The sequence below is a fragment of the Coenobita brevimanus genome, chromosome 54, assembly GCF_032717465.1.
Source record: "Coenobita brevimanus isolate Jiangsu-jjx chromosome 54, ASM3271746v2, whole genome shotgun sequence".
In the NCBI taxonomy this organism is placed as follows: Eukaryota; Metazoa; Arthropoda; class Malacostraca; order Decapoda; family Coenobitidae; genus Coenobita; species Coenobita brevimanus.
This window is the reverse complement of record NC_137007.1, coordinates 33,038,713-33,049,970: the sequence shown is the minus strand read 5'-3', so window position 1 is coordinate 33,049,970 and position 11,258 is coordinate 33,038,713. Positions and strand designations below refer to the sequence as shown.

At 39.3% G+C, this 11,258-nt stretch overlaps 1 protein-coding gene across 1 annotated transcript in view; it reads left to right on the top strand.

Moving 5' to 3' along the window:
* Nucleotides 1–1,495: 1,495 nt before the first annotated feature.
* LOC145401085 (neural cell adhesion molecule 1-like) overlaps nucleotides 1,496–11,258 on the top strand; it is a 275,021-nt gene continuing 265,258 nt past the window's right edge. Inside the window, exon 1 of the mRNA XM_080273458.1 lies at nucleotides 1,496–1,679. Within this exon, the coding sequence (XP_080129584.1) occupies nucleotides 1,496–1,679 (184 nt within the window). The remainder of the gene's footprint in view (nucleotides 1,680–11,258) is intronic.

Below are 11,258 nucleotides of genomic sequence, written 5' to 3'. Positions count from 1 at the left end.
ACCGATTAATGCTCTTACAGTCAGAACAACTCTAGCATTATGTTCCCGAAAATCAGGTCATTTTTATTCACCCGAGAGCGAGTCACAAGAGCCTGAGCGCGTTATAAAAAAATTGGAGTTTTCTTTGTCACCCGAAAATATATTCTTCCGCGATCACCGCCTAAATGGCCCGGTCGTTGTGGACGGGATTACGAGGGGATGGAACTTGGATAAAACGCGTTAGGAAAGCAGCAAATGAGCCGAATCAGCACGACATCTGGTGGCGCCTAAGCGAGCTGGAGGGATGGGCGACATGAGGAAAAGATGGGAGTGAGTCAATTCGATCCTACTTCAACCAGAGCTATGCTTATCCTTTATTAGTTTTATTTATTTCTCCCATTTCTGGACTAGTAAATGAGCAGGGCCGAATCAGCAGGACATCTGGTGGGGAAATAAGCAAGCTGACGGGCGAGCGCGAAAGACGAATGCGTAACTCCCATCCACTGTCACCACAAACCTTCACCATACTCGTTCTTTGACCCCTTCATTTTCCATTTTCAGCTCCAGTAGGTGTAGCACAAATGTAAAACTTTAGGTAGATCGAAGGGTGGAGGGGTGGGAAGAGGAGGAATTGATTAGTAGCCGAAATGGTATGAGAGGCCGGGTACGTCCGTTGCGCAGTCCCCCTACTACTACCGACACCCCTCCAGGCCCTCCTCCTCCGAACCTCAGTATGTGTCCAGACGCAAGGGAGGGTGTACGCGTCCCGTCTCCCAGTGTCTTCCTCGGGGATCGCAACGCTCTCGGATATTTTTTCTATACCTCGGCAAACGAGGGAGATGATGAGGGCAGTTCCGCGCGGATGTTTACTAATTATCTTCTCAATGACCTAATGATGCTTTCCTGGGTAATTAAGTGCTAATTAAGAGTGAGGAATATCAAAAAGTTTTTCGCACTGATGTGATTGGGAAAATTTTTTCGTGAAAGTTGTAATACAAGAAAATCGTGAATTCTAAGATGCACTGAGGCAAAAAATTAGAGGATCCACGAAAACATGAAGAGAGATAAAACGAAAGCCAATGAGAAACCCAGATAAATATATATAAAAAAGGGGGGGAGAAGAAAAAAAATCATCCAAAGGTAACACAGGGCAATAGTGATTTTAAAAGGTATTTGGAGATCAACACCAGCATCCCTGTCTTGCTCTCTCACTTTCTCACACGATTAAAGAAAGGGAATCCCTATCTTTCTCTTTCACTTTCGCACACGATTATAGAAAGTGAATCCCAATCTTTTTCTCTCACTTTCGCACACAATTAAAGAAAGTGAGCCCTTACCTTTCTCACTCACTTTCTCACACAAGTTAAAGTGAATCCTCCATCTCTCTCTCTCTCTTCCTCTCCCACGATTAAAGAAGGCGATTTAGGAAAAGTGTGAATTCCCACCTCTCTCTCTCTCTCTCTCTCTCTCTCTCTCTCTCTCTCACTTTCTCACACGAAATAAAGATAGTGGAAGGATGGTGCCCAGGACGTGTATGGTTCTCCTGGCATTCTTCACCATCATCGTCACCATCGTCGCATCTCAGGAGTTATACAGTGAAGAGCAGGGAGGACGAGGAGGCCAAGGAGGAGGAGGAGGAGGAGGAGAAGAGGAAGAGGAGGAAGAGGAGAGCAGTGATCCCAATGACGAGTTTAAGAACAGTGAGTACATACATGATTTATTCGTTTTGTGTTTTTCTTGCCTCTTCCTAAGGTGGGTTGACAGGTCAGGTGATGAGGAGGAATAGGATTTTTTTTTTTTTTTTTTTTAACCCGCCAAGGAGGTTATGTTTTTTGCCGGCGTTGCTTTATTTGTCTGTCTGTCTATCAGCAACCTTACTCAAAAAGTTAAGAACGGATTTTGATGAAATTTTGTGGAAGGGTGGGCCAAGGACCAAGGAAAAAATGAGTAAATTTTTGGGGCGGATCAGGATCCGGAGTATCCCGCCAAACTCTCTTAAATTTCTCAATGAATTTCAATGAAATTTTGTGGAATGGTGGGCCATGAACCAAGAAAGATTTTTTTTTTTTTTTTAAATTAGAGGGCGGATCCGGATCCGGATCCTATATCCACGGATCCGGATCCAGATCCTTCTCAATGGCACTGGCACTGGCGGGGTATGCGCTCTGAGAGATTTATTGTTTATTCTGCTTTTGGATTTTCGACATCGTCTATATATGACATTATTCCTTATTCCTTTTGCCTCCCTTCTTTCTCTTCATTTTGTTATTCGTCTTTAATAATGCTTCCCTTTTATATATCTTCTCCATCTTCTTATCAATATTAGCAGTGCTTGTGAGTATCTTTTCTTTTGTATCAGTCCTTTTTAATATTCTTCCATTTCTTTCTATATCTTCTTCATATCAATATTAGTGGTGCTTCGCTGAGATTTTTTGCAAAATTATTAAATTCTTACCATTTTCATTCACTTCTCTTCCAATTAATAATAATAATAATAATAATAATAATATTATTATTATTATTATTATTACTACTACTCATTATTATTATTGTTATTGGTATTATTATTATTATTATTATTATTATTATTCCTTCACTATTATTATTTCACGAATTCAGTAATATCACGTTACTTTCACCACCCAATTATTACAGTCATCCATAAGACGCTAATTAAAACGGCCAAAAATTATCGTTATATTTACTTTTATCGCAAAATGATAATTCGGCGTTTCATTTACCAATTAGTGACCTGGTTAATTAAGTGCATTATTTTTTTTTTTTACTTACGGCAATTGCACTAACTGATTAACTTATTTCCTTTAGGCTGTTTTCCTTCTTTCCTTTCTCCCTTCCTTCCTTTCTTCTGTTCCTTCCATTATTGTAAATTCCTTCAGCATATTTTCTTTCCATCATTTCCTTCTTTCTTTCCTTCCTTCCTTCTTTCTTTATTCTTATTCCTTCAGCACATTTTCTTTCTTCCATTTTCTTTCCCCCTTCATTCATACCTTCTTTCTTTCTTCTCTTCCTTCCTTCTTTATTGTTAATTCCTTCAGCATATCTCCTTTCCACCAATTTCCTTCTTTCATTCCGTCCTTCTTCACAGTTCATTCCTATAGGACATTGTCTTCCCGCCTCTTTCCCTTCCTTAATGTTAATTCCTTTAGCATATTTTCTTCCTTCCTTCCTTTCTTCATTATTGTTAATTCCTTCAGCAAGTTGTATTTCTTTCCTCCTTCCTTCCTTCTTTCTTTCCTTCCATCCCTGTCCCTCCTTCCTTCTGTCCTTCCTTCCTTCCTTCCTTCTTTCTTTCCTTCCTTCCTACATTCCTTCCTTTATATTTTTTTTTAATTTTACCTTTTGTTTCACTGCCACCAGACGATTTATCAAAGTTCGGAATGACGTCCAGAAGTGAAGAGGTTAAAAAAGACGATTTCTCACTCCTCAGGTTTGAAAAGCCTAAGATGAATAAAAATCGTCTGGCAATATCAAGACTACAGTAATTAAAGAAAAAGAAGGCCAAATAAGGGAATTAATTCGTATCGCGTTGTAAATAAGAGAAGAGATTACGTTCTGTTCTTAAGTTTGGTATCTCGTGGTCACTTGAATGAAATGGCAGGGGACAGGGCGACATGGAGGCAACTTGTTTGTGGCTACCCTTTACGAGATTGAGGCGTCTGGCAATAGACTGATAGACGGCTTGTTCACTTTTTTTTTACCTCTTTAGCTGCAGTAAGTTTCTATGAGCTGGAAGTAACAGCCGATCGTTAAAAAAAAAAAAATAGTTGAAATATTAAAGATTTACACATATACAAAGGGAATGCAAGATGCTCTCCACAGTTGTCTTGTTTTTGTCTTTTCTTGGGTGGGGAGGGGACAATCCTGCGGACTTCTGGCCTTTGGTTCCTTCTTCCTTGCATTAAAAAAAACTAACATAACTCTCGAGAAACTACCATGATGAAGCATGAACCTAAAAAAAAAATAAATAAAAAAAATAAAATCCAAAATTGTGGTTATATGACCTGAATAAAAAACATACAAGAACACAGGATTCCAAATTTGTTTTTATATCATCTGAATAAACATACATAACACAGGATCCAAAATGTGTGTTTATATGATCTGAATAATGAACATGCAAAAACACAGAATACCCCCAAATTGTGTTTATTTAATCTGACCTCTGCCCCTGTAAATCCCCTTAAGAGGCCTAAATAGAGAAGAAAAATACGCATAAAAAAGGTGCCAAGGGGTATTTGCCCAAGGAAGAATTGTGCCACGTCTGAAACGAAGTGGGGAGGAATCAAGCAGAGAATGTCTTCATAGCCCTGTGGCCAAACTAGTGCTGTCAATTTTTATAAGTTTCTCTCTCTAAAACTCATAGAATATGTGAAATTGTTTTATTAAAATGTCTCCTTATGGCCAAAATTTAAAACTGTTGAATAATCAGCTGACATGTCAAATCTACTCAAAATTTCGAGCTGAGGAACTCTGTATTTCATCAGAAAGTCGCTAAAATGCCTCCTTATTGCCGAAATTGACAAGCGCTTAACAGTCAGCTGACATGTTAAACCAACTCGAAATTTCAAGCTAAGCAACTTTATATTTCACAAGGAATTCGCTCACAGCTCTCCAAGAGTAGATATCCGAGGTCTGCTTCAAGGGGGAAAAAAATAAAAAGAACCCCTAGGTGTGCACTTACTGACCAGTCGGCTTCGTCGCAAGTAATGACGGAATGGCACCAAGTTTAAAAGTGTTTGGAAGAATGGAAGAATGACAGAAGAAGAAGAAAAAGATGAAACGAAGAAACTAAGGAAATGCAGTAGGTCTCCACACGAAAAAGCAGAGATCGAAAAATAATAAAATTCTATTATCTTCCGTCAAAATAATTCCTGTGATAATATCGACATTTCTGGGGCCATAGGTCTCCCTCAAGCGTATTAAAATCGCCTGAAGTTGGCTGAAATAAAAGACAGTGTTAAATAAAATAAATAAAATAAAGTGGAAGTAAAATACAGTGTTGTTCAATGGCGGACGAGTGGTTAATATTTCTCTTGTTTTTCTTTCTGCTTTTTTTCCTGTTATGTAAAAGTGGTTGATTTTTAAAAACTTTCTCACTGCTGTTTTCTCTGCTTCTCTTCGTTTGAGCTTTTTTTTTCTCTTTTAACTGATGGTGGTTGTTTTATATCGATGTGTGTGTGTGTGTGTGTGTGTGTGTGTGTGTGTGTGTGTGTGTGTGTGTGTGTGTTTTGCTGTTTTATGTCCAGTTTTTGATGTTCCCTTTTTTGCCCCTCGACTCGGGTGATGAATGTTGTTGTTGTTGTTGTTTTTCTTTGCTAACTTCTAGGCATTTTTATTTACGGTGAAAGGGCTGATGAATGCTGTACCTAACCCTTTTTTCGAAGAGTCTTTTCTACACGGAGTAATTTTGTTTGGAGGGAGCAAGAACGAAATAATGAACACGTCGCTCTCTCTCTCTCTCTCTCTCTCTCTCTCTCTCTCTCTCTCGTTAAATAAGAGCGTATGTCCTGTTACTAATCTAATATTCTCCTGGGCTGTAGTTAATTCTCTTTCCTGTTTCCTTTATTTCCACTTCCTTTTTTTGTGTATTTTTGACTGCTAAGAATCGAATCGTCCCAAGTGAGCCTCTATACAGACTCCTAAGTGTACGAATATATGATAAAGGCGGGGGGAACGATTATTTGAGACTCTTCTGGAAATTTTTAACTCTCAGGTACAAACCGTCTTGAATCGACATGGAAAATAAACTCGAAGTTCACCGACCGCAGGGAGAAATTTAACAAGATTGTCAACATTTTCAAGGGGAATGCAAGATGGTCTCCACACAGCTAGAGTACAGTAAAAAAAAAAAGCATAGGTCCTGTTACCGCACGTATCACTCAAACATGGATTTATTACGACTATTAATTGCACAGAACTTCATATACTTGGTGCTGTTATTATTTTTATTATTATTATTATTATTATTATTTTTGCACCAGGTTAAGATTCATGTGTGTCTGCAGACCGCGCTCATTTTCACATCTATCGAACCACAGCAGTGCAATCCAACTTGTGTACAAACTGTGATGATTAGTGAACATATAAGAACACAGAATCCCAAAATATGTGTTTATATTGTCAGTCGCTTAACCTCACAAAGTCCTTTAAAGTGCCCAAATAAATAAATATATAGAATAAATAAGAAGTGACGGGTTATTGGCCCAAGTGACATTCGTGCGAAGTTTGAAGCGAATCAGTGAAGGAATACAGGAATTGTGTCAGGCTGAAAAATGTTTAGAAGAATGAAGAAACGGAGGGAATACGGTGCTCTCTCCAGGCTAAGGCGTGACGACCTAGTAAGAGTATTAAGTTTCTTGTCATTCCAGGTTATTCTTGGTCTTTTACTAAATCTTTCTCACACTCTGGATGGTTTCTCGTGTTTCCTCAAATCTCTTCTTTTGCTCCTAGTTTTGTCTTCTTAGCAAGATAATGAGTTACTCTTTTTTCCTGTCATTCTTCTTAGTAATCCTTGTTAACCTCTTTTTCTCTCCAAAAAGGAGAGTATGTTTTCCCCCCTGTTTGTTTGTTTTTCTGTTAGCAGGATTACTCAAAAACTAAAAAGAAGATCTGGTCCAAATTTGGTGGGTAGAGCCCATGTCCCAGGGAACAATCGATTAACTTTTGGGACGGCCCGGATCGTATTACAGATTCTGGATCCGGAAAACATTTTTTTTTGTGAAACCCAAAGCAATGATGAGAAAACCTAACCCATTACGAAGAAAGGTTTGGAAACTACGTTGCCCTTGTCGGGGAGATGAGCTCCACTGAGTGCCCCTGTAGTCCTGTCTCTGCAACACGTCTTGCTAGGACCCACTGACTGATCTTTCTTTTTCCCTCCTCTGGTCTTGTCTTTTTCCTCAAGTTCTTCCTGCTGCTTCTCTTTTTGTCAGGACTTTCCCCTCTCACTTTTTTTTACATTTACTTTTTCAGGATATTCTTTCTAATCGAATATTTCCAAAGAGAGATAAGTAGCTTGAAAAAAAAAAAAATCTTGAAAAAGGACTGAGTGACTGGGACGTGATGAAAAATATTCTACAATCGGTGACAAAAGTTCGTTTACATCTTCCATTTTATCAAGGTGTTGATTATATTACTGGCACCAACTCTCTCTCTCTCTCTCTCTCTCTCTCTACGTTATTTTCTTATGTAGTATCAACAGATGATCTCCCCCTTCTCTGTCTGTCTGTCTGTCTGTCTGTCTGTCTCTCTCTCTCTCTCTCTCTCTCTCTCTCTCTCTCTACGTAACTACTGTACAATATTTCATTATTGATACCAACAGACTCTCTCTCTCTCTCTCTCTAAATGTTGAACTGTAGCTAGAGACTGCCACTAGGATACGGTGCTAGTCACGAAGAAGTGCTATGGAAAGCAGGCTTAAGAGCCTTATTATTAGTCTTATTACGCCACTGAGCTAGGGGACATGGGCCGCAAAGTGACAACATTCTCTGCAAAGGGACGAAATTTTCTGTCAAATTAAACTGAGTGAAATACTGACGTTCGTATTGTGAAAAATAATTCGCTAAGGAAGAAGTGCTTGAGAAACTCCGAACACCACGGGAATGCTAAAAAATACTACTACTACTACTACTACTTCTACTACTACTTCTGCTAATATTACAACTCATCATCATCATCACAATAATAATAATAATAATAATAATAATAAAAATGATAATGATAATAACACACACAACTGAAGAGAGAGGAGTGAGAGGGAAAAAAATAAAATAAACGAGAGAGCAGCCTTGACACTTTCCCCTAGAGAGAGAGAAAAGCCATACAGAGAGACAATGAAAGACTGCTCAGCTCTTATTCATGACGCTCTCTCTCTCTCCCTCCCTCTCTCTCTCTCTCTCTCTCTCTCTCTCAGGTGCGTAAGAGCCACAGGAAAAAAATATAAGCTTTCGTCGAGAGCAAAAATTTTCGAGTAAGTCATGAAAGTTTCTGTATCGCCGAGAGAGAGAGAGAGAGAGAGAGAGAGAGAGAGAGAGAGAGAGAGAGAGAGAGAGAGAGAGAGAGGCTCCATGACTGCCTAATCTCAATAACCCCTTCAGCCCGAGCACGTAAATTTCTGCCTGGGTTTTTGCTGTCATTCAACGATTTTATGCAAGAATAGCAGTAGCAGCAGCAGCAGTAGTAGTAGTAGTAGTAACAGTAGTAGTAGTAGTAGTAGTAGTAGTTATTGTCGTTGTTGTTGTAGTTTGTAGTTAGTATTGCCAGGCAGTGGAGAGACCGGGCTATATAAATCAGTGCCATCCCATGAAGGCGTCCCTCTCCCGCAACCCCCAAGGAGGAGGAAAATCGTCTGGAGGTAGCTAGAATTAATTAGAGTACGTCCTCGAGGTGAAAGGGCTAAGAAATCTAATCCTCCTAATAATTTCCTCGCGAATAATCCAATCAGCTTGACATCAGCATCTCCTTAAGTCCAAAATCCCGTAGCCTTCTTGGGGAAAATAATCCTTAGAGCCGAGAGGATCACCTGGTGGAGTTTTTTCATCTCTCTCTCTCTCTCTCTCTCTCTCTCTCTCTCTCTCGGGGGAGGATGGGGGAGTTGAAATCAAACGGTAAAAATCGTTAAATTCGTTATCTGTCTCATAGAAATTGAAATGAGTTGAATTCGTTGTATTTAAATGATTTCGTTAAATTCGTTACTCTATATTTGAATACGTTCCTGAAATTCGTTTTCTTGCCACTAAAATCAAAATAAGTTCGTTAACCCCTGTATTAAATAAGCTCCTTACACTTGTTTCCCTTCCCTTCAAATTTAAGTAATTCTCGTTAAATTCGTTACCCTTCCCCATTAATTTATTTGTTTTCGTTAAATTTATTGCTCTCTAAAATTTACACGGGAAATCCCTCTCATTTAAAGGGAAACTCGTTAATTTCGTTATCAGTTGGAAAGTGTGATTCGGTAAACAACTTCGAATCCGTTTGTTATAATTCAAATACGGAATGCCCAAGCTTATTACCCATCCGTTAGAATTCAAACTGGAAGAGGTCGTTAAGTATGTTACCCAGCCATTTGAATTTGAACAGGCAGCGTCCTTTACAAATTAGACATCTGAGTTAGAAATTGGGAGACAGAAGTTTGAAACAGGGTGATAATAAAATGGGGAACGTCCTTTATATGACAGAAATCAGATTCTTTATAAAACAGACAATAAAAGTTTGAATTTAAACGAGGGGAGTTCGTTAGAAGTTTGAAAATAGATGTTAAACGGGTGAGTCCGTTACAAGTTACAAATTAGAAGTCTGAATTTAAATGAGGGAGGGTCCGTTGGAAGTTAGAAAACAGACGTTAAACGAGGATGAGTCCGTTACAAGTTACATATTAGAAGTTTGAATTTAAACGAGGGGGTCTGTTAGAAGTTAGAAAACAGATGTTAAACGTGGAGAGTCCGTTACAAGTTACAATTTAAAAGTTTGAATTTAAGCGAGGGAGAGTCCGTTACAAGTTAGAAAATAGACGTTAAAAGGGGAAGAGTCCGTTAGAAGTTATATATCAGAAGTTTGAATTTAAAAGAGGGAGGGTCCGTTAGAAGTTAGAAAATAGATGTTAAACGGGGAAGAGTCCGTTACAAGTTACATATTAGAAGTTTGAATTTAAACGAGGGAGAGTCCGTTAAGTTCGGCACACGTCCGTTAGAATTTGATATGAGGCCGTTGACGTCCATTAATCCCGGGGCTTAATTAGGTTTTGACGAGGTATAATTAGTGGACCTGCCTTGCCTTATTATAGTCCTGTGTTTTGTGTTAATTGTCTTTGTCTATGCTTGTCTTTATCAGTATCTTTGTTTTAATTGCCGTTTCTATCACACACACACACGCACACACACACACACACACACACACACACACACACACACACACACACACACACACACACACACACACACACACAATGACTAACCACTGCTACCACCATTATCACTACCACTATTGCCACAATCACCCCACCATCACAGCTACCACTATCGCAACTACCACCATCACCACAACTACCACAACTCTTGGTCATATATGCAACTGGTCAACTGAAACTGTCTTCCTCAATCCATATTTCCCTCTGCCTATGACCTCAAGTAAAAAAAAAAAAGTATATTGATTTTGACACTTTTTTCAAAATATTCATCCTGGCATGGACACCTTCTCGCATAATTTCAGCCTTTGTTTCTTTCTTTTGCACAAAAATTAAAGCTACCACCATTTTCACAACCAACACTACCAACAATACCATTCCTACAAAATTAGCACTATTTCAACAACTACCACAACCACTAAAACTACCACCACAACAACGACAACCGTAACTGCCACCCACTACCACAATTACCAAAACCACCACCACTACCACCACGAAAAACAACACCACCTTTACCACAACCATAAACACAATAACCACATCACCACCACGGCTACCACAATCACCACCAAAACTACCACAATCACCACCACGACTACCACAATCACCACCAAAACTACCACAATCACCACCACGACTACCACAATCACCGCCAACACCACAGCGGCCAAAATCCTCACAAGTACCACCACCAACACAATCACCGCCAACACCACAGCGGCCAAAATCCTCACAAGTACCACCATCAACACAATCACTACCGTCTCCACCAACACTCCAACAAATAGAGTCACCACCACAACCACCATCACCACCACCACAACCACCATCACTACCACAATCACAGCACCAGCACTTTCTCATTAGCTGGATTAAGGATGTGGCAAGAAGGAAGGGCAAGAGAAGAAATTTTAATGAAGAGAAGTAGAAACGCCAGGGAGAAGAAAATACTGAAAGAAGACATTATTTTTTTTTTTTAATTTTTTCGTCTTTGCGGGAAATTTTGTTAATACTTATCTATGAATATTTTTAGTCATGTATCTATTTAGGGTTCAGGTGTTTATCTATCAACACACACACACACACACACACACACACACATACACAGCCTACAGCACCCGTGTGAGTTAGAGTTTAGTGAATACATGAATATTAATTAATGAAGATAGTCACTCGCATCTGAAGGCCGTAGTGTATCAATTATTTAATGGATGAGAGAGAGAGAGAGAGAGAGAGAGAGAGAGAGAGAGAGAGAGAGAGAGAGAGAGAGAACTGTAAACAAATCTTTTAAGAACGGCAGTGAATGTGTGTGTGTGTGTGTGTGTGTGTGTGTGTGTGTGTGTGTGTGTGTGAG